At 37.9% G+C, this 24,677-nt stretch overlaps 1 protein-coding gene and 1 long non-coding RNA gene across 2 annotated transcripts in view; one reads left to right on the top strand and one right to left on the bottom strand.

Moving 5' to 3' along the window:
- The first annotated feature begins 195 nt into the window (after window positions 1–195).
- Window positions 196–24,418, top strand: EDNRB (endothelin receptor type B). Its single transcript, XM_003825253.6, has 8 exons — window positions 196–516; window positions 1,289–1,822; window positions 16,305–16,417; window positions 16,552–16,756; window positions 18,702–18,851; window positions 19,255–19,388; window positions 19,941–20,049; window positions 21,571–24,418. Exons 1-8 carry the CDS (start codon window positions 298–300, stop codon window positions 21,703–21,705), a joined length of 1,599 nt encoding a protein of 532 aa, XP_003825301.1. The 5' UTR covers window positions 196–297; the 3' UTR covers window positions 21,706–24,418.
- The window catches only part of LOC134728805 (uncharacterized), a 52,478-nt gene continuing 38,586 nt past the window's right edge, over window positions 10,786–24,677 (bottom strand). Inside the window, exon 2 of the long non-coding RNA XR_010109629.1 lies at window positions 10,786–12,225. This is a non-coding gene — a long non-coding RNA (uncharacterized LOC134728805). The remainder of the gene's footprint in view (window positions 12,226–24,677) is intronic.

Genomic DNA, 24,677 nt, shown 5'->3' with positions numbered 1-24,677 from the left:
GAAAAGTGACACTTGGCATTAAAAGTTCAATTATCACGTTCAGTGCAGAGCCTTGTTCTAGTCTGGAGCTGCCGGGTGTCACATGGTGCGTGATAACTTGCCCTTGATTTGGGTTCATTTGAAGAGCGTAGAACTCTAACAAATAAACAGCCTTTTGGGACCTGTCCCCGGACGAGGACTGCCCCCCTCCCTCGGGTAACTACTACTGATGCTGTCCAGGCATCGCCCAAGGGGAAAGGTTGCAGCGGGGTCGGCAGGCGCGGGAGGAGTCTGGCGGTGATTGATGGGAAGGGATGAATGAATAAAAGTACTTGTCTGATGGCAGCAGAGACCCCGAGCAAACGGTGGAGGCTACACTGTCTGGCATTCTCGCAGCGTTTCGTCAGAGCCAGACCCGCCTGCAGCTCAAGGGAGGCGTGCTCCTCTCCCAGAGCAGGCTGGAACCCAGCTGGGTTCCGCGTCCCGGGAAGGTGGTCTCCATTCGTCGCTCTGCATCTGGTTTGTCAGATCCGAGAGGTAAACATTCGGGCTTGGTGTTGAATTAAAATGATTGATTGAACCTTATCCAGGGGCTTCGGTTTGGCTTACTAGTTCGGGATTTAAAAAAAATAAAAATAAAGCCTATAGAGAGGGCAAATTAAAATTAGGTTGGGTAAAGGAAGGAGCGCGAGTGTTTGAGGCCGTTTGGAGGGAACAGCGGTTTCCAAGTTCCTGCTGACTTGAGAAGTCCCTGCGGGTTTCCGAATCTCCGGCGCACTCCTGAGCGCGCTGGGGGAGCTGTAGCTCAGCCAGCCAGGGAGTAGCGGCTTTCATCCGCCGGGAGGAGTCTTTCGAGTTCAATCAGGGGTATAGAGGTTCCCCTGCGGGGCAAAATGCAGAGCTTGACACAAGCCCTTGGCCTCTAGGTGCCTTAATTCCGCGGTTCCCACGCACGCTTAACTAAGACGTGTCTGTATTCCTCCCGTTACGTGAAAGAGTTCGGAGCTTTGCCTGGGACCCCCAGCATTCCCTCCCTGGCACACCCCTTCCAGAACGCCCCGCCCCACTGCATATTATTTACTCCCTCCTGGCCACGCGGGGGAAGAAAAACAGCTGAGAGGGCATCAGGAAGGAGTTTCGACCCGCGCTGGCGAGTCATGAGCGCCAAGTTCCCCACTGGCGCGCAAACTTGAGTTACTTTTGAGCGTGGATACTGGTGAAGAGGCTGCGGGCGGTATTAGCGTTTGCAGCGACTTGGCTCGGGCAGCTGACCCAAGTGTCCTGTCTTCCTTCCCCTGCTTGTCTCTAGGCTCTGAAACTGCGGAGCGGCCACCGGACGCCTTCTGGAACAGGTAGCAGCATGCAGCCGCCTCCAAGTCTGTGCGGACGCGCCCTGGTTGCGCTGGTTCTTGCCTGCGGCCTGTCGCGGATCTGGGGAGAGGAGAGAGGCTTCCCGCCTGACAGGGCCACTCCGCTTTTGCAAACCGCAGAGATAATGACGCCACCCACTAAGACCTTATGGCCCAAGGGTTCCAACGCCAGTCTGGCGCGGTCGTTGGCACCTGCGGAGGTGCCTAAAGGAGACAGGACGGCAGGATCTCCGCCACGCACCATCTCCCCTCCCCCGTGCCAAGGACCCATCGAGATCAAGGAGACTTTCAAATACATCAACACGGTTGTGTCCTGCCTTGTGTTCGTGCTGGGGATCATCGGGAACTCCACACTTCTGAGAATTATCTACAAGAACAAGTGCATGCGAAACGGTCCCAATATCTTGATCGCCAGCTTGGCTCTGGGAGACCTGCTGCACATCGTCATTGACATCCCTATCAATGTCTACAAGGTAAAGGGCGCCTGCTGAAATCATGGTGGGCTTGAGGAAGGGGGCCTGGTTGGAGACGGGGAGATGAGAAAGCTTGTAGAGGGAGCTTCCCTTTAGCTCCCTCTTAAGGTTCTGCCCCTCATAAAAGTCAGTAATCTTTGGAACCAAATTCCATTTGGTTCTGTCCACTCATAAAAGTCAGTAACCATTGGAATAAAATTCCATTCAGATCTTCAGTAGACCTCTGCTAAGCTTAGGACAAGCGTAGTCCCCAGTCTAGCAATGTTAGTATAACTTTGGGAACCTGGTGCACACGAAGATTTTTCTGGCCTCACGCCAGACCTACTGAATCAGAAACTCTGGAGTGGAGCACAGTAATTTGTATTTTAACAAGCCCTTTATGTGATTATGATGAACTGTAAAGTTTGATAACCACTAGTCCTGAAGGATCTAGTCCCTAAGTGCACCTAATGGGGTACATCCTCTAGTCAAAAGTGTGTGGTCCATGGACAGTCAGCATCAATATTACCTGAGAGTTTGTTAGGAATGCAAGGCTACCTCAGACTTACTAAGTTAGAATCTGCATCTTAAGATCTTCATGTGATTGATACGCCCACTAACTTTGGGAAGCACTGTTTTGGAAGACTTTGAAAGTAGCAGGTACAAAGTAGGCTTTTAGGAAATAAATGGCCTGGAAAAAAGAGATCCAGACTGGTGAGTAGGAAAAACACAGTTCACCTGCTGTGACAGACTGTAGCTACTGTGTATTAAATATCTACAGTGGGCCAAGGACTGGGTGAGATGTGTTACTTCCGTTATTCCTTCCAGCAGCCCACAAGTAGATATTACAATTAGTTTACAGATGACTGGTAGGATGATCAAAGTAAATGAATTAGAGGTGGAGCTGGGGATCAGACCCAAATCTGTCAGGTTCCAAAGTGCAAGCTATATGATGGCACCCCATCAATTATTTCATGGACAAGACCAAGGAGCACTCAAAATCTGTAAGGGTTTCAGTAGTTAACATTATTGTGTGATTACCATGGGCGTCAGTAGAAACACACAAACAGCCAGGTTGCTCCAGGTTGCTTTGGAACTCCAGACACATCCCAGCACCTCTGGGCCTCAGTTTCCTCAATTCCACAATAAGGCTGCCAGTGCCCACTTACTGAGGCTTTATGGTGTTAAAAAAAAAAAAAAAAAAGAAGTCTAAATAAAACAGTTGGAAAATTTCAAAGACGTATGAAAATATTTAAAACTTTCCCAGCAGCAGCAGCAGCAGCAGCAGCAATAGAAAGTTGCACATAAAAACACAATCACAGTGTAAGGAATTGGAATTGTGCTTTGCAGATTTGCCTATAGCTAGCCCTGACTTCAGTACTTCAGTACAAGGGGAAAAAATGGAATGTAAAGTTGGGAAATGTTGTAGGGAATGCTTTGACCTATTGGTAGGAGTAGTTACCATAAGGCGTGCCTGTAAATTTCCCTTCATAAATCTCTAAAAATCCTAACCCAATAGCTATATTTTAAGGGGAATTCCAAACATTTCTGAGGTTTAGCCATGAGAGTGGATTAGGATATAGTTTTCTCTAAAGGGAATCACCCCCGGAAATGGGGGGAATCGATTGAAGAAATCCTAAAATCCTGTGTAGCAATTGATTCTGATGAACTGTGAGGATTTACTTGGTAAGAGCTGAAATTGAATCTCTAAATGCAGTCACAACTCCATGAGGGCCAGAAGTGACCCTTTTACTCCTTAAGACGTCCCACAAACTAAGTCTTCCCATTCTAATTTGGCAAAGGAATTTCAATTCAATTCATCAAAACCGAATTGAGAACTTTTCAGTATAAGGTGTTGTGATAAATTTAAAATAAATCTAACAAGATCTCTTCCCAAAGGGAGATTAAAATCTAGTTTTGCTAGGTTGGCACAGGATTTTATGAAAGTTCTGTTTAGGGGGTCAGGAAACCCCACATGTCCAGCCCAGTTAGAAGCCTTTCTAAATCAGACAGTAGCTGAAGTGCTGTGTAGAAGGTGGGATTGAGAACATTTTTTTAGTTCTGGTGTGTTGCCTCCAGGACAGATATAAATCAGCTCTTCCAGAACCATCTTATTTCCTCTGTCTGGTTAAATGAGTATTTGTGATAAACTAGAGAATTTCTGACTCCCCAAGAGGTCATACAGTTTCCCTTTCATTTCAAACTCCCGTATGATTTCCCTAGGAAGTTACATCCTTTTCCCTGAAGCCATCCAGTCTTAACATGACTGTGTTTTCACTTCTGAAATAAGCCAATGAGTCATTACAAATCTGTCCATCCATTAATCTACATGGGTCACAAACACATTCATCACATTACGTCCCATCACTAAGGTCATCATTATTGAATCCCACCTTGTGGCCTTAGGTTTAGCTTGAGACACAATATCATAATAATGGCTACCAGTTAATGATGCACTAGGCACTTGGTTTATTTCATTAAATCACTATAACAACCCTGTAGAGGAGATATCGTTATCATTCCTGCTTTAGATCTAGGCAAACTACTTGTCAGAGAGGTGAAGAAGTAACTTGCCTAATGTCATACCACTACAAAGTAATGAAACTGGGGCTTGAACCCAGATCATCCAGCCCAAGACCCTGTGGTCCACCCCATCCCACTGCACAAAGCATGCTCAGGAACTGCATGGTCATCTCCAACCTTGAGTATTGTTTTAGGATCTCACTTGGGAGCATTTGGTGGAATTATGGCAAATAATATGCTATCCCACAGTAGAATACTTGGTAAACATTTTCAGAAATTAATTTGAGTCAGGATTTCTGTCTCTTGAAACCCCCTTCAGCTGGTCTGTAGTGTGTAATATCAGTGGAAGTCATTCTAATGGCTTAATTTACCAAAATATCAAATCCAGGACTAGTTAAAAGCCATTTATTCTCTAAATAATTGTGGCAACATAGTTTTTTTAATGCATATAGAATTTCAGAGTAGTCAGGTATGATCATTCAGAAAAAAGTAATTTAAATGAGTTATGAAGGCTATATTTAATATATCCTAATATGAGAGGCTTAAATCTAAACCAGTGATTTCTAATTTTTTTGGTGGGGTTTTATAATTCTCTTTGAGAATTCAATATACACAATTTCTGGGGGTTTGTGAAATTCTCCTACTCTCCTGTTGGCACACTAATGGCCCAGAGGCCCAGAAATGTCAATGTGAATCTATTCCATTAATCTAGAGTTTAATGAATATAGAGTTCAGTAAAGTTGACAAATCACAAAATGTCATAGCTCTTATTGGAAGCTACAGTCTTCAGGCTGTGGAATTGGTGGGACTTTATCTGGAGTTGCTGCAGTGGGAAGCTGAAAAGCACTGGGAAACATGTCTGATCTGCCTGGACTTCCTCAAGGAGCTGGATCCCTGGAAACTTTTAGGAAGAATCATACCACTCTCACAGGTCTCCTGTGTTGTGGGTGAAATCCTGTGTTGAAGGCTAGGGAAGTGTCTGAGGACACTTAGCAAGTTGAGGCTGCTGAAGAACTTCAAACTCATGTAAACATGCAGAAAATAATAAGCGTTGCTTATGCTTCTCATAGGCACACACTAGGGCTATGCCTACATTACACAACACCAACCAGAAGAACAATGAAAACTTCAGGCATCCAAAGGAGATATTTATTTAAATATATATGCATGTGTACATGTACATACATTAAAATGTTAAGTTTTATAAGAATATATAAGTAAAAAGATGACTATCATTTGGCACAGGGCATGGCACATAGCAAGAAATGATAAATGTTATTAAAATGTGTGTATGTGTGTGTATGTGCGTTTTGAGCATTCTTTGTTTTCCAGCTTTTGTCGTGACAAACATGACTACAAATGACATGTTTGTACATACGGCTTTGCACACATGTGTGACTACATCTGAAGGGTAAATTTTTATAACTGGAATTATTAAATCAAAATGTGTGTGCATTGTAATTTTGAAAGATATTGTCATATTGTGCTAGAAAGTTATTCTTGTACTCTTGGTATTAATCACTATTTTATATAATATCTCAATATGGATATAAATGCATATTAATGTTTATCTGTAATATGTATATGGGCCACCATGCTTAATATTTACATAGTCTACATATACATCAGAACCAAAAGCCAGTGCTTGACTACCTGATGTTAGGATGAATTTCTCCTTATTCACAAGCTACTTATTTTGCCCTTCCTATATATCCTAAAATAAATGGGGTAATCTAGATATTTGTTCACATGAGAGCCTGGTGTTCCACTAGTAAGTTGTAGAAGCATAGATATCAAAGCTGGATAAAAAGCAAGACAGCCGGGTGTACTTGGGGATGCTATCAATGTGTTTATGTTGTTGTTTGGTTGGTTAGTTGATTTGGCTTGGTTTGCTTTGGCAATGATATTTAACAAAACTTGGTTGTAGGTTGGGAGAAGTTAAAAATTCTTGAGCAAATAGTGAGTTCTTAAATTACTTCTGAATTTTATTAACTCTCTTTGTGTTATATTTACATGGATAACTGAGTTAAAGAAGTTAGCTCTCACATATAGCTTCCTTTATGTGTAAAGAAATTGCATTTAAAAACAAATCTACTTGCAAACTGATAAGACAAATACCAATATCCACATTAACTAGTTTGGTAAGGATCCAAAGGTAATCAGGTGTCCAGTGGTGATGGAGAGCTAGAAATTAGGCTGGTGACCCACTGGAGTGCTTCTAGATGGTTTTACAGTTAAGAACTGTAGGCTACTATTAGAGGCAAAGAGGCTGCATTCATAGTTCTGAAAGGCAAAACTGCTGATCTTTAACGTTTAACTAGTTAAGGGTGGGAACATATAACATTAAAATGCTGGTGTGTCAAAATGCGGAATTGCTTCACTGAACCCACAAATGAGTTTCGAGTGAAGTGACCTTGGCAGGTAATCAGACATTTTCTGCTTGTGACACAATCAGGATTATCTTTCTGAACAAATTTACCTTTTGCACTATCCTCTTAGACTACTTCTGGTACTTAACAAGTTTATGTATAATTAACTAGTTTTGTAGTTAAAAGTAAAAGTTGATGGAACACCACCAACTTTTGAAGTTATAATTTTCCAGTCAGTAAACTGAAGTATATTCATATATTCCAATCAGTAAACTGAAGCATATGCATATATAGCAACACAAGAAGTAAGGGTATCATTGGCAGAGGAGTCTAATTTATCCCAGTTTAATAACAATGTTCTCATTTCCAGTTAAGTAACTGAAATATTTTAGTAATATTTAAAGATATTTTACCAGCATAAGCATTCTGAACCAAAAGTAGAACCTGTATTATTTATGTAAAGCAAAATAATTTTTAAGGAGCACCAATTAAGTGCATTTAAAGTATTAACTTTTAAAACGTGTTAATAAACAGCCAGGCTTTTAGCTTGAATGACCTGGAATCAGTTAACAATACAGCAAATACCCCGACACCCATCTATCATAGTGGCTGCAACTGTCAATACTACACAAATGCTTCAGACAAATGATGTTATACATAAGACATAAGAGTAGTGGGCTTTTTCCACTCATATTTTTACTGATGTCCAAATGAAAAAGAAAAAGAAAGCTTGATTCCTTCTGTATTAAAGTATTGTCATAGTCAGATAACAAGTTGATAGCAGAATTCAAATAAACCAGAAACTCAGACTTCATATTCCCAATTCACTGTTTCACGTGTTGGTCATAGATTTCTGTGACAAAATGGTCAGTAAGCACTTGGCCTTGGGCAATGAAAGGTTCCCTCGGTTCAACTTGATGGTATTTCTTGTGTTTGCCTTTGATCTGCCACTTGGTCACTCCTTAAATCCAAGCCTCTACAAATGTCAAGGTAAGGTTTTCTTTCAATATGGTAAGGCTTATCTATCAAAAGCTTTACATTTCTCAGTTTGCTCATTTAAAATGAGTCTTTCAAGATTGAAGATATTTCCATAGTTGTACAAAAGGATAACGTAGCCAAGACCCTGTTGTCTCCAGGCCAGGGAGCCATGTTCTTCAATTCACAAAGAAAACCATATAAGGGTATCTCTGCGTAGCTAATATGCTATAGTTGATTATTTTTAGAGAAACATGCCAAATGCTAATAAATGATTAAGTTCTTTAAAGGGTGTTGACAGATAAAGCCTGAGCTGAAATAAGATTCAAGATGTAATTTATGATGTGAAACATTCTCTTTCAGGACTTTGCACAGTTAAAAAGAAGTTGGTTATGTTTGGGAGATAGCTGAATGTGGTGTGTGGGTATACCTTAGCCAACAACTTCTCTAATTTTAGACTTTTTATTATTTCCAAGGCTTTTATTTTAGAGAGTTATTTATCCTTCCCTGTAGGGCCTCTGGTGAAAATGTAAAGGAACAAGAAAATGGCCAAAATGTGGTGGTGGATGGGAGAGAGGGAGAGAGAGAGGAGAAGGCGTGAAGGGAGAAGATAGAAGAGGATCATTCTTGAATCAGAAATTTATTAGCAAAATTGATTGAAGCATTTCTCAAGCAAGTCTCCCCTTTTGAGGCTCAAAACTGCACTCATGCCTGCTGACCTGTATCTTTTCCCCACTTCTGTCTTCTTCAGTTTCATTGTAGTTTCCAGAAAGGAGGAAAACTATCCTCAGAATGTTTACACTGTACGCTGTCTTCTTCCCACTCACTCAGTGTGTTCAGCCTATTTTAATGAGCTTTCAGATTCCATAGTAATCAGACATTTTCTGATCACAGCTTATTAGTCTCCCATAAGATATTCCACCGATAGAATTAGGCTTAGGTATGGCATGAAGTTACTTAATAAGGTTTGTTGAATTCATGTAGTTTGCACGTCTCGTTCGGAGCCGGGAGGCCCTCAGGTTCTCATTCTTCTGTGTCTTCAGATATCACCAGTGATCTTAGAAGATCCAGCTCAGATAAATGAACTAATAATAGGCCAGGTTTGTGAATGGGGTTTGTTATTTCCCTTAGTTGGATCTTTTCAAAATATGTAATATGTCAGTGATAGTTTTAAAGCTCAAACTATGGATATATTTTTAAATTTAGATAATAAAAGAGTACAATCAATTTCTTTTCTGGCCTGTTACAGACTTAGAAATAAATTTCTGGTAGGAAAATATATTTGAGGTAAACTTCAATTTCTCTTAAGAAATATTTTTAAAAATTGTTTTCTATCTCTATGTTTCTCTTAGAGATTTTGTTTCAAGAACTTTAATTCATTTTCATAAGCCATTGTTCTATTTCAGCAAGTTATAGGAATCTTTCCAGAGCTGTGAAAAGGCCTCTGTTTTGTGGATGTGTGTGAAATAGATTCCCATGGACAGAACCGCTGCCTTGCACAACTCTAGGGGGCACTGTACATATTGTAATCTATTGAGATGGCACCCCTGGGGGATAAGCTAACATCATTTCTGACCCACATATTTCTAACTCACATAGGCTAATCTTTAAGTGATTAAGGGCATTCTGATGGATGCAGGGTAGAACTTGTAATTTTTATTTGTCCTTCAGGGCACGGTGCACTGTATGTCAAGAAGAAAATATTTCCATGCACTTGATCAGCATATTGATTCCAAATTCAAAGCTTACTTTGAACTATTTCTTTGTGTATTAATACAGAAAGAGTTCTGGCATGGAAGTCCTTGAGTGAAGGTGCCCTATCTCATTAAAACTCTAGTTCAAACACAGAAAAACTCTTAACTACTACAGGAAACAGAGACAAAAACAGAATACACCCTTTCCTAAAGTTGTGAAATGCAGCCATTCCATTATTTTCCTTTTTTGACTCTTACTGTGAAAACATTTATATAATGCCAGTCGTTTAAAGAAACGTTCACAACTTATCACAGGATGGAATAGACTGCAGTCCGGCAAAGTAATCTTGGTTGTCCTCTTAATTACACCACTCACTCATCCTCTAAAACAATCATCTCTGACAATGCTCCTATGTTTACTGCATCTACTTCCACGAAACTTAACAATCCTCTCCACAGCTGAAGCTCTTCATAGAATCCCATTACATAGTGAGAAACAGTAGGTTCTGTTTTATATCAGTCATTGCCTTGACAAGTTTGAGTAGGAGAGAGAGGGTGGGAGAGGAATTTTTGTCGTTACCTTTTCCGCCCTGCATGGAAGAGCGGAACTCCAACAAGAGTCCAGCCCACTCTCAAGCCTCAATTCTAGAGTTTCTGACTCTGTGTGCCAAGAAGACCTGATCATCAGTACTAGAAAATATAAATAGTAAATATACAGTCATGTCAATTATCTAAAGAATATATGTAGAATATGAGAACTGAAAAGCTCATGACAAATGTTTTGTCATAGATGATTTCTGCCGTGTGATCAAATTCATTCATCCACTCATCCGTTCATCGTTACTTAACAAACATTGAATGAGTGACCACTGTGTGCCAATCACTGTACTAGGCATTATAAATGTTGTAGAATATTCTGAAACAAATAAACAGTTAAAGCTCAATGTACACTTGTAATTTAATAAAGTAGAAAAAGAAAATGCTATCTATGTTTAATGAGGTGAGTGAACATTTGCTTGTACAAGACAGTTAACTTTGGCATTTCCTGACTTTATGGGGCTTGACTCCTTTTGGCATTAACAGGGGTGTGTGTTAACAGGACTTTTTTTCTTCATTTATTATCTCAAGTATGTGATTTTTAATTAAAAAGAGAAATGAAAAATGTAAATCCCCTGGTTAGAGAGATTTTGTAGGATTCACTTCACAAAACCCTCAAATAAGTAAAGAATATTTGTTTCTTATTCATGCTATTTATCCTTTTAGAAAAATTTTAAACTATAATATCAAAATGACTTTATAATGTAATAGAATAATTTATTTGGATTCTCTTGCCTTGTTTCTTTCTCAAGCAGCTGTTCCAAGGTAAAGTTATAAAATCACGGTCTTTCTTGAGTAGAAATCTTTTAGCCAGTATGGCCACACCTTTTTTCAATCTAGTGTTTATTTATTTGTGTTTATCATCCAAAAGAAATGTTCTAGAGAAGCAGTATAAGCCTTAGGGTAAAATGGGTCAGCACAAACATAGGCTATCATTTTGTCAAATGGATACCATATTGCCAGCAGGACTTAACACTAACAACAGCTATTCAGTTAGATGAGACATCATGATATGAAAACCAGTGCCAGTTATGTGAGTATTGCCAACTGGCTCATATTTGATCAATGTTAGGTAACATATATTCAACTGAATTTTAAACAGGATTTAAAATTTTAATTTATGTGGAAGCGACATAGTGTCAATATTGAACTCTAAACACCCTCTTTGCAATCAGAGAGACTGCCTTTTGATTACATGTTTGAATTGTCTTCACTGTTCAGACCTTGCCCTTAAGTTATCTAATTTAATGGGGTAAAGTCCAAAGAAAAAACTAAAAATAGGGAATAAGGAATGTGTTATTGCTGGGTTTAAAGTTAGAGTTGCTTCCTCTTGCAATAAAGTGAATCCATTTCCTCTTCAGTGGGGAAAGCTGTATCCTTAGACTTCAAATTATTGATGTTAGATGTTGTTATTTTTCCCAAAGAATGATGAAGAAATGAATGTCTAAGAATCATACCCATCTATAAGAACAATCTCTCACCAAATTTTAAAGATGGCATCTTGGTTGAGAGTGATTTTTTTTTTTTTTTGGCAAAACTTCATAGTTTTTCCCCACCAGGGATACCTTTATATTTTAGGTAAGTTTCAAGCACTAGCTTGCCTAAAGACTTTCTTGCTAGAGGCCATTAAGATGACAGAGATGAGCATCAATAGTGGGCATGGTTTCTGTCACAGAGTATCAGGCTTTGCTGGGTCTCCACAAAGCCTTCTGATCAGTGAGGCAGAGGTTAAGATTTTTAAAGGAAGAGCGTTTAGAGTCTTGCCAAAGCCATCCTTCTCACTACAAAATAATGGAAGCAACAGTGCATGCTCTTCCCACATCTTCTATGGCCATCCAGAGCCAATAGCATCCAGTTCTAAATTGAAAGCATGAAATGCTGAAAGCTGATAAAGGTTAATGCTCTCTCTCTCTCTCTCTTTTTTTTTTTTTTTTTTGCAGTCTCTTTCCCTTCAAAAGTGTAGACTAGAAAACTGTAATCTCTCCGTGGTGATTATGTGTCTGACTATCTCTCTGTTGAGCTTGAAGAGCATTGTTACAATTTTCAGTTTGTGTTTCCCTGTTTTCTGTGATAGCTTGGGTCAGAGGTTGGGCTGCAGGCCTCCAGTGGTATGAAGAGCAATAATCCAATTTCTAGGCTGAGCCAAAAACAATGGAAACCTCAAAACATGGCCTGGATTCAGTGCAGAGCTCATTTTCATCAGCCAGACTTCTTTCCCTTCAATGGTCTGGACGCTCATTCATCTTGATTCTTCTGATAGCGGTACCTACAAGACAACAATATTAACATATTTGGAAATAATTTAAGACAGAATAAAATATTTTAAAATATCCAAATGTTTGTACATTATTTGAATAAAATAACTAGGGGGATTAGTCAGGGTTCTCCAGAGAAACAGAACCAGTGGGTTAGATAGATGGATGGATAGGTAGATAGGTAGGTAAGTAGACAGACAGATAAATAGATAATGAGGAATTGGTTTATGAGATTATAGAGGCTAAGAAGTCCCATAATTGGCCATCTGCAAGCTGCAAATATAGGAAAGCCAGTGGTGTAATTCAGTCCAAGTCCAAAGGCCTGAGAAACCAGTCTGAGGGCCAGGGGAGATGAAATGAGACATTCCAGATAGACAGGAAGAAAAAGGGGCAAATTCCTTCTGCCTCTGCCTTTTGTTCTATTCAGGCCCTCAAGAGATTGGATAATGCCCACCCACCTAGAGTAAGGCAATCTGCTGTTCTGAGTCCACAAATTCATATACTAATTTCTTCCAGACACATCCTCACAGACACACCCAGAAATAGAGAATGTTTAATTGAGCAACCAGTGGCTGGTCAAGTTAACACATAAAGTTAACCATCGCACTAGGTGAGCGGAAGATTTTGCTCTGCATCTAGATATTTTACTATTATTTGACACATAGCTATAGGTTTAAAAAAAATTTGATTTAATTCTAAACTTTTTTTTGTACAATCACCTCCTTCAAACCACTGTCGGGCAGGTATTATACTGGTTGTAAGCATAGGCTCTAGACCATCTGGGTTCAAATGTGGATCTATTACTCACTTAAATGAGCAAACAAATGCAAGCATGTTGGTTTCCTAATGAAGAGTAACAAATTACCCTACAATTTAGTGGCTTAAAACAGTAAATATTTTTTAAATCACATTGTGTCTTTGGTTTGGCAATTAAGGAGTGGCTTAGCTGGGTGGCCCTGGCTCAGTGTCTCTCAAGAAGGTACATTTAAAATACTGGCTGGGGATGCAGTTGTCCAAAGGTTTGTCTAAAGCTGGAGGATCCTCTTATTCACAGACGTGGCAAATTAGTGCTTGATGTTTTCAAGAGGCCTCAGTTCTTTGCCATCTGGCTTCTCCACAGAGGTGCTTGAGTGTCCTCATGACATGGCAGCTGGCCTCCCGGAGAATAAGTGATCCAAGAGAGAGGAAGCCAGTTCTTTAGGAATAGTGTCAGACATCACACATCATCACTTTTGTCACATTGTATTCATTGAAAACAAATCACTAAGTCCAATCCACATTCAAAGGCAAGGAAATTAGGCTTCATGTTTTGAAGGGAGGAGTAATCAATAGCAGAATATTATCTGAATAAGTTGTACCAGGCTGGGTCTAGCACAATCCTTGAAACCAGTTGGATAATTTTTATTCTTATTTCTAAGGGTAATTGGCAGTTCTTTTAAAGCTACATGGGTTCAAAGCTGGTTCAGACCTGTGGTACACCGAGTCTCCCCCATTTCAGTAAATGGCTTCACCATGCACATGGTAAACCTCTGTGAGTGTCCTGACTTCCCACATCATGTGTCCAACCCATCAGCAAGTCCTGCTAGCTACCTCTACCCTTAAAATATATGCAGCCTATAACCCTCTCTTCACAGCCTCAGGGCACACAGGGTCCAGCTCACCACTAGTTCTCATCAGTGCTTCCTTTCTTGGCCCTACATTTTATCCTACACTGGGCAGCAATAGTGATCTCTTGAAAAATATGTTAGATCATGCCATTTCCCTTCTTCAAAACTTGCAATGAATTCCCTCAAAAAAAAGCCTTCAAATTCTTCCCTCTACAACTTCATTTTCCATGAATTTGGGCTGGGTCAGTCTTCTCCAGCTTTAGTAGCTAGTAGCCTCATTGCTGTACCTCCAGTTCACCAGGCTTGTTTTGACCTCAGGGCATTTGCACACGCTCTTGCCTCTGCCTAGAATGCTCTTCGCATGGCTTACTGTCTTATTTCAGTCAAGTCTCTCCTCAAATGTTGTCTCTTCAGGGTGACCTTACTGAGAAGCTTATCAAGAAAACACCTCAAATCCCACCCTCACTCAATATGATCACAGCCTCTGTTTAACACCATTTTAAGTATGTATGTGTTTTTTGTCTGCCTCCCTCACTATGGTGTAAACTCCATGAGAGCAGGAGTGCTCAGAATGGTGTCTGGCACATAGTGAATGCTCAATAAATATTCATTGAATGAATGAATGAATGAACAAGCAGAATTAATGAGTCAGTTGATTAACCCAGAAGTCACAAGATAGAGGCTATGATGGCTCACAGATGTATTTTGATAATACAATGTTATATGAGAGTTTTTAAAAAATATATATGAATTGAACTTTAATAAATTGTGAGATTCATATAAAAATTCCAATCTGGGTTCTTTTGAAAAATCAAGAGATTTTTGTATTTGGGGTCCCTTAGCAAAAAGTATGTGATGTCTACTAGCAGCTGCTCCTTTCAGACAAAGTTTACCCCAGACCCCACCCCACTCCCTGTCATCTTCCTGACACCAATGACTTTCTGAGACCTGGCACCCTCCACTTCTCTGTGTTACCTGCCTGGCCCTGTAGGTCTTCAGGATCCTACATTAAGCATATATACGATAAGTCTGCCAACTTTTGTCCCACATGTCTGTGTAAGTTTTGATATCTAACTTAGAAATGAAGTTGGTCCTATGTTGAATCTCCAAGTCAAATTCATTATGAGACAAACATTTTAGGCTTTGACGTCATTCTAGTTATAGAACAATCAACTCAGCTTGACAAACTCGGTAGAGTCTTCACTACTAGTGAAAGGATGGAAAGACTCCATTGTGTCTCAAAATAATTTTCACTTTTGGAAGGTTGTTTTTCAAACTATTTTTAAGACCCATGGATTTGAAATACTTTTATTTTCAAAACCTCATGAACATTTGATCCAGATGTTTACCTAAAGTGATTCATTTACCAGTGTGGGACACACCACATTGTCCTAAGAAAGAAAATAACCACATTTAATAATAGATGGCTGCATAGTCTGCAGTCAGATAAAGAGAAATATATACATGTACATATATACACACTATATATATATTACATACTATGTGTGTGTATATATATATATATAATAGCAATAACTATGTCTTCTTGCTCCTTATACAGCCAGTCACTGTTATATTTTAGAGTCTATGAATCAAGCACTGTTCATCTGCTATGTGTCAGGCACTGTTCTAAGCAGTTGTGGAGCTCATAGTCTGTCTTACACTCCAGGGATCCAGACAGAAAAAAAACTAAGCGAACAAATAAGTTAATGTGATATGCCACAGGAATTGATAGACTATGGATAAAAAGGGAAAGAGAGTAGGGAGATAGGGATGTCTGACCGGTTACGGTATCTAATAGTGTGATCAAGGTAAGTCATGTTGAAAAGATGAAATTTGAGTAAGACCTGAAGGAGATAAGGGAGTTAACCTGGTGAATCTGTGGGGAAAGAGCCTTCTAGGATAAGGAAGGACCTACGGTGAAAGCCCTAAGTAGGAATGTGCCTGGTGTGTTCGAGCAACTGTGTAGCTACTCCTACTGAACGATTGTTCAGTTAGGTAAACTGACTGCAATGAAGAACAAGTGCCTGAATGCACATGCTGTTCTGCATGGAGTACTACTTCAGTAGGGAAGTCTGGTCTCCTCAGCTAAGGACTATTTACCATTCAATTTTAATTAACCCATATTTTGCTTTGGCCATGACCTGGGCATTTCAGACTCCATGACAGTATACAGGTTCAATTTTCAGGAGGAACTTAAGCGACTGGCTCAAGTTTGCTCTGATGAGGTGAGCTGAACTCTAAGCTACTGTATACACATGATGACTTCTTATAAGCTGGCTGCATTTTCATCAATCCCAACACACTTTTCTGTCCCATACATATATCGAACAATGGTGCTTTTCAAAGAAGTAGTCCATGAGAAAAAGAATGACAACCAGAAATTATCCTACTCTGCATGTTAATTACTCTTCACTAAGTGATACAATTCAGAGGGTATCTTATGAAACCCCCTAACAGAGCTTCATGTCTTCTCAATGCAGCTGCTGGCAGAGGACTGGCCATTTGGAGCTGAGATGTGTAAGCTGGTGCCTTTCATACAGAAAGCCTCCGTGGGAATCACTGTGCTGAGTCTATGTGCTCTGAGTATTGACAGGTAGAAGCTTCTATTTAATCCAAGTATATTCTGAATATATACTATTGTTTTCCATGTTACTTAGAAAATAAACTGTGTAATTCAATAAAACTAAGGTATGCCAGCTTAAAATACAATTCTATTTTTATCTTCAGATATCGAGCTGTTGCATCTTGGAGTAGAATTAAAGGAATTGGGGTTCCAAAATGGACAGCAGTAGAAATTGTTTTGATTTGGGTGGTCTCTGTGGTTCTGGCTGTCCCTGAAGCCATAGGTTTTGATATAATTACGATGGACTACAAAGGAAGTTATCTACGAATCTGCTTGCTTCATCCCGTTCAGAAGACAGCTTTCATGCAGGTAAATTTTACTTTTTTTATTTTCCTTTCTGCTCTTGTCTTATAAATATTTAGCTATATTTCCCCTGTTCCCCACTCCTTGGGAAACTGTTGATTTATGACTGTCCTTGGCATAAATTAAGAGTATAGATCCAAGGACTGTGGAGTTAATGGTGATCAATGACTCAAGCTGCAAGAAGCTAGATCACTACTTCTCTAAGAATCCCCTTGATCTCAGTGGCATAGATAAACCAGGTCCACATGAAAGAATTGATGTGAATTTATAGCTTTTCTACCCAAAGCCATGTTAGAAGTAAAATGCTTGGTGCCACAAAGTGAAAATAGCACTCAGGCAAAAGTTTTCTCAGCAAGGCAATTTACTTCTATAGAAGGTTTTGTCTCACAATGGAGCAATGGCGAGAGCATACCAGACAAGGGAGGGGAAGGGGTTGTTATCCCTGATGCAGCTAGTTCCCACTGCTGCATCTTTCCCCTATTGGGTAGGGTTGAACTGCACAGTCTAAGTTAATTCCAATTGGCTATTTTAAAGAGAGCAGGGGTACAAGCTGGAGTGGTGGGGTGAGTAGTTTCAGTGGGAAGGACAGTTACAGAGCAGGTGACTAAGGATGACTAAGGACAGAGCAGGTGACTAAGGATGACTAAGGACAGAGCAGGTGACTAAGGATGACTAAGGACAAAGCAGGTGATGAAGGATAACTAAGGAAAGAGCAGGTTGTAGAGGCTAGGAGCGGGTTGTTTACTGAAACTAGGGGCAAGGAGATGTAAAGAATGAGGGAGTTAAACTTTAAAATGGAGAACAAAGAACAGGGAAGCTGAACACACTGACATATTGGTTCTTTGAAGAGGAATTTACTGTATCCTACAGCCCCATAAGGACTGACTACTACGTAATCTGCACAAGATGGCTCAGTAGTTGTCAGAGGAATGGATGGTCCAGCAAACATTCAGATAGAAGTCACCCTGATATGGATGGAGTCTGAATGGCAAGACTCCCCTCTCTCTGTCTTTGATGCCAAAGAGAAAGCTGCCATTGCAAGAAACTTTTCATCCTGGTCATTTATTAAAGAACATTTGATTAGGGAATAGAAAAAGAATGATGATGCTCGTTTCCAGAAGATAGATCCTGAGTGTAAAAGGCTCTTCCCAACAGAATGAGTTAAGAGACATTAATGCAAAGGGGGCTGGCTTAACTATTCCCAATGATTATTTTCTATTGTATAAGTAAGGAGACTAAATAAAACTTTATGAACTGTATATATCATGCTAAGTAAAAGAATCAAGGACATAATGTGAAATTGAAAATGAAATTGCTATTTCCTTGTTTCCTATTAGTAAAAAGAAAAAAAAAGTGCTGCCTAGGTTACATAATTTCCTCTCCAACACAGATATATCTAAAGCAATATGAAAAAGATAACAGAGAAGAAAAAGAATAAGAGATATGACATAAGTCAAAAGCAGATTTTATCTTTTTGCGAGGTTAGATTTATATGTTACTGAGCTAAATGGTTAACCTAGACCTTTTCGTATCTGTTGTTCCCATTAAACAAACTTGCTAAAAAGTGAGAACTTCATCTAAACACTAAGTTATCTTTACATATTTAGGTGTTATATTTCACACAAAAAATACCCTAAGGGTAAGTTTCTTATGTGAAGACAAAGCATTGAATTACCAAATATTTCAAATTTTGCCTAACTACTTAAGTTTTGTGCATGCTTATAACACATTGTCTTAGAGAACTGAAATATTTTTGGGAAAATTTGTTTTATTTAACATAACTATTTATTTGTTCAGTTACTGTGGCCTGAAAGATTCTGTATGATATATATAAACTGGATCTAATTTAGAAGATAATCATTCCCTGATGAATTTTTTTAAGTTTAACATTTATTATATAAGATTTTCTTACAGAGGAGTATTAATCATAAAAATTCTCTCATCCCCATAGTTTTACAAGACAGCAAAAGATTGGTGGCTATTCAGTTTCTATTTCTGCTTGCCATTGGCCATCACTGCATTTTTTTATACGCTAATGACCTGTGAAATGTTGAGAAAGAAAAGTGGCATGCAGATTGCTTTAAATGATCACCTAAAGCAGGTAAGAAAATACAAATATTTGATAACTCATGGTTGAATTTATAATTATGAATATGAAAACTATGATGATGATGATGATAAACTAACATTATTATATACCAGAGCATATTTCCTTTTTCTTGCTTCTGGTAGTTTTAAATAGATAAAGAATATTTTTATATTATTTATTTGGAGATATTCTATATAATCTAAAAGGATCTAGGGAGAATCAGAATTTTTTAAAGATGAATCTCTAGTCACTTCGGTTCCACTTCACATTAACTATTCCATATAAAGCTCAGTGTCCTGAGTTTTTACATATGCCACTGACTTTTTGTAGACAATATTAAATGTCGTTTTAGAAGATAGAATGCTATGAGTAAAATGAGCCATCTTTTAAGGGTCAAACTATGGATTTATTTCAGAGACGGGAAGTGGCCAAAACTGTCTTTTGCCTGGTCCTTGTCTTTGCCCTCTGCTGGCTTCCCCTTCACCTCAGCAGGATTCTGAAGCTCACTCTTTATAATCAGAATGATCCCAATAGATGTGAACTTTTGAGGTAAGAAAGGCAAACTAGAAATGATTTTGTAAATAAATGCCACTCAGAAGTGTTTCCATCGATCTTTTTTATAGGCAGAAAGACAGACTACCATTTTTCTAAGCCTTAGGAAGTCATGGAGACTCCCAATTTTTATCTGAGGTCCTGTTGAGAGGGACAGGGAAGGGGGGTATGAAGAACACTGGGGACAGAGAGTCAGAGTTGTCAAGATGATGAGTGAGTGCCAAGGCGGAAAATGTCAGGTCCGATTCTCCAACGCGTTTTCTAAATTTCTTCTTTTCAGCCAGCTTCAGTACTTCCGAATGAGATTTTATTTTAAAAGAGAAGAATTGGGCCTGGGAAGGGGAAATGGAGGAAAGTCAGTAGAAATGCTAGAGTCAGAGGGAGACACAGATAGAGACAGGCAGAGAATCATTGTTAGCAAAGACAAGTGATAAATTTAGAACCATTGTATATTGGCATTTTTTTTCCTTACAAAAGCACAGAAGCTACAATGACTACATGTTCAGAATAGCATATTTTTCAGACACATTTTGGGTTATTTTGTTGCAGCTTTCTGTTGGTATTGGACTATATTGGTATCAACATGGCTTCACTGAATTCCTGCATTAACCCAATTGCTCTGTATTTGGTGAGCAAAAGATTCAAAAACTGCTTTAAGGTAAGAGACTATCCCAAAATAAAAAGCTCTTTGTAATATGGCTCAAATATAAGCTTTCAAAACTGCTAATATATCTATCCAGACAGATTTAGTAAGTTATCTTATAGTTTCCCTTTTATTACATCATGGATGATTTTTTTAAATACAACTTTTGCTTGTAAATCACTATAATTGTTTTTGCCTATAAATCCTAGTCAGCCACTCCCTACTGCCTCAGCCAATCAGTTACACTCATGGAATTGTTGACCAAAAAGTAATAAAAATTACATGCATTGATGTCTGATAGGCATCACATAATAAAATAAGGGCTAAACATGAATTAAAGGCCCTGTTCCCTGTTTTTGGTAGATTCTGAACTTCGCAGCTGCAATTATTATTATAACTAAATTAGTTCCTTTTTCACATGGACTGTGAGAATAGCAAGGTAAACAAAAAAAAATAGTTTAGGTTTTACCTCTTTCTTCCTTTTTTGTATAACAGTGATGTGCTGTTCAATGTGAAATACATATAATTCCTTCTTCAGCTGCTTGCATTTTATCATCCTTCTATTCATTCACTCCTTCAACAATCTAACATGAAATAAAATATCCCCTCCCCTAATGTGAAAATCATCCATTTGTCCATGGTATTTCACTACTGGAAAGCTAAGAACGTAGCTCCCGCGTAAACAATAAGGCAGCCTATAACATTCTTCGCCCACTCATAACTCAAATTTTAGAGTTGGAAGAGAACTTCCATCAGGATCAACACCCTCATTTTATAAGACATAAAACAGTGGACTTCTCATTTTCTTTTACAAATAGAATGAACAGAAGACAAGCAGAATGAAAAAATTTTTATATTTAAAAAACTTCAAGAAAAAAATTGAAGAAAATTGAGATGCTTTTGTACTATATAACATTATTGTTTACCAATATTGAAAAGAGATATGAGAATACATGGCTGAAAAAATAGGAAAGCAGTATTAAATTCATTGACATGAGAAGATATTTATGTCACTGTCAAGTGAGAAAAAGCAGGTTAAATCTTCTCAGCAAAGTGGCTTAGAATAACTTGGGATGAGGTGTTTGTGAAAGTATCTACAAGGTTATGGAGTATACATACAGTACAGTCTCAGTAAAATAATTATACTCACATTCTCCAGCACATGCACATATACATGTGTATAATTTATTTATTTCATGTATGTGCAAATATTTCTGTTTTCATGGGGAAAAGTCTTGAATTATATGTTTATCAAATATTATCAAATAACCAAGAGTAAATATCAATTAAAAGTGGCTTTCTCTTGTTGAGAAATTTTAACTATGTAGGTTTTTTTCTTCTCTGCATTTTTTAGTTAAAAAATTATCATATGCTACTACTGTGATTATATTCTTTTAAGAGGGAAAATAAAAGAGCACTGAAAGAAAGGGCCCAAGAACTCCTAATCATACAAAGAAAGTCAGAACCCTGGAGAGGAGGAAGAGTTGGGAAAGGTGACTGATGTTAACATATAATGAGTTACTTTGTTTTGTACAGTCATGCTTATGCTGCTGGTGCCAGTCATTTGAAGAAAAACAGTCCTTGGAGGAAAAGCAGTCGTGCTTAAAGTTCAAAGCTAATGATCACGGATATGACAACTTCCGTTCCAGTAATAAATACAGCTCATCTTGAAAGAAGAACTATTCACTGTATCTCATTTTCTTTATATTGGACCGAAGTCATTAAAACAAAATGAAACATTTGCCAAAACAAAACAAAAACTATGTATTTGCACAGCACACTATTAAAATATTAAGTGTAATTATTTTAACACTCATAGCTACATATGACATTTTATGAGCTGTTTACGGCATGGAAAGAAAATCAGTGGGAATTAAGAAAGCCTCATCGTGAAAGCACTTAATTTTTTACAGTTAGCACTTCAACATAGCTCTTAACAACTTCCAGGATATTCACACAACACTTAGGCTTAAAAATGAGCTCACTCAGAATTTTAATTCTTTCTAAAAAGAGATTTATTTTTAAATCAATGGGACTCTGATATAAAGGAAGAATAAGTCACTGTAAAACAGAACTTTTAAATGAAGCTTAAATTACTCAATTTAAAATTTTAAAATCCTTTAAAACAACTTTTCAATTAATATTATCACACTATTATCAGACTGTAATTAGATGCAAATGAGAGAGCAGTTTAGTTGTTGCATTTTTCGGACACTAGAAACATTTAAATGATCAGGAGGGAGTAACAGAAAGAGCAAGGCTGTTTTTGAAAATCATTACACTCCTTTCACTAGAAGCCCAAACCTCAGCATTCTGCAATATGTAACCAACATGTCACAAACAAGCAGCATGTAACAGACTGGCACATGTGCCAGCTGAATTTAAAATATAATACTTTTAAAAAAAATTATTACATCCTTTACATTCAGTTAAGATCAAACCTCACAACGAGAAATAGAATGTTTGAAAGGCTATCCCAAAAGACTTCTTTGAATCTGTCATTCACATACCCTGTGAAGACAATACTATCTACAATTTTTTCAGGATTATTAAAATCTTCTTCTTTCACTATCGTAGCTTAAACTCTGTTTGGTTTTGTCATCTGTAAATACTTACCTACATACACTGCATGTAGATGATTAAATGAGGGCAGGCCCTGTGCTCATAGCTTTACGATGGAGAGATGCCAGTGACCTCATAATAAAGACTGTGAACTGCCTGGTGCAGTGTCCACATGACAAAGGGGCAGGTAGCACCCTCTCTCACCCATGCTGTGGTTAAAATGGTTTCTAGCATATGTATAATGCTATAGTTAAAATACTATTTTTCAAAATCATACAGATTAGTACATTTAACAGCTACCTGTAAAGCTTATTACTAATTTTTGTATTATTTTTGTAAATAGCCAATAGAAAAGTTTGCTTGACATGGTGCTTTTCTTTCATCTAGAGGCAAAACTGCTTTTTGAGACCGTAAGAACCTCTTAGCTTTGTGCGTTCCTGCCTAATTTTTATATCTTCTAAGCAAAGTGCCTTAGGATAGCTTGGGATGAGATGTGTGTGAAAGTATGTACAAGAGAAAACGGAAGAGAGAGGAAATGAGGTGGGGTTGGAGGAAACCCATGGGGACAGATTCCCATTCTTAGCCTAACGTTCGTCATTGCCTCGTCACATCAATGCAAAAGGTCCTGATTTTGTTCCAGCAAAACACAGTGCAATGTTCTCAGAGTGACTTTCGAAATAAATTGGGCCCAAGAGCTTTAACTCGGTCTTAAAATATGCCCAAATTTTTACTTTGTTTTTCTTTTAATAGGCTGCGCCACATGTTGGAAATAAGCTAGTAATGTTGTTTTCTGTCAATATTGAATGTGATGGTACAGTAAACCAAAACCCAACAATGTGGCCAGAAAGAAAGAGCAATAATAATTAATTCACACACCATATGGATTCTATTTATAAATCACCCACAAACTTGTTTTTTAATTTCATCCCAATCACTTTTTCAGAGGCCTGTTATCATAGAAGACATTTTAGACTCTCAATTTTAAATTAATTTTGAATCACTAATATTTTCACAGTTTATTAATATATTTTATTTCTATTTAAATTTTAGATTATTTTTATTACCATGTACTGAATTTTTACATCCTGATACCCTTTCCTTCTCCATGTCAGTATCATGTTCTCTAATTATCTTGCCAAATTTTGAAACTACACACAAAAAGCATACTTGCATTATTTATAATAAAATTGCATTCAGTGGCTTTTTAAAAAAATGTTTGATTCAAAACTTTAACATACTGATAAGTAAGAAACAATTATAATTTCTTTACATACTCAAAACCAAGATAGAAAAAGGTGCTATCGTTCAACTTCAAAACATGTTTCCTAGTATTAAGGACTTTAATATAGCAACAGACAAAATTATTGTTAACATGGATGTTACAGCTCAAAAGATTTATAAAAGATTTTAACCTATTTTCTCCCTTATTATCCACTGCTAATGTGGATGTATGTTCAAACACCTTTTAGTATTGATAGCTTACATATGGCCAAAGGAATACAGTTTATAGCAAAACATGGGTATGCTGTAGCTAACTTTATAAAACTGTAATATAACAATGTAAAAAATTATATATCTGGGAGGATTTTTTGGTTGCCTAAAGTGGCTATAGTTACTGATTTTTTATTATGTAAGCAAAACCAATAAAAATTTAAGTTTTTTTAACAACTACCTTATTTTTCACTGTACAGACACTAATTCATTAAATACTAATTGATTGTTTAAAAGAAATATAAATGTGACAAGTGGACATTATTTATGTTAAATATACAATTATCAAGCAAGTATGAAGTTATTCAATTAAAATGCCACATTTCTGGTCTCTGGGCTGGACTGTGTGTTTCATTGTTGTGAAGAAACAGATATACAGACATTCAACTTCCCAAGGTTGATTTTCTGGGTAATAGTTTCCAATGGCCTCTTTGGTCTTCCTTTCTTTGGTTCCCTGCCTTTGGAGCACTTCATTGTTTCATCATTATTGTACCTTAGCAAAGGTGAAAGTTTGAAATGAGGTTTAGGGATTGCTCATTGCATTTCACAAGCTTCTTTTGAGTGTTTTCTATGTGAAAGATGAGATGAAA

This window comes from Pan paniscus, chromosome 14 (genome assembly GCF_029289425.2).
Source record: "Pan paniscus chromosome 14, NHGRI_mPanPan1-v2.0_pri, whole genome shotgun sequence".
Taxonomy (NCBI): Eukaryota; Metazoa; Chordata; class Mammalia; order Primates; family Hominidae; genus Pan; species Pan paniscus.
Note: the sequence above shows the minus strand (reverse complement) of the source record. Positions and strands in the feature narration are given on the sequence as shown.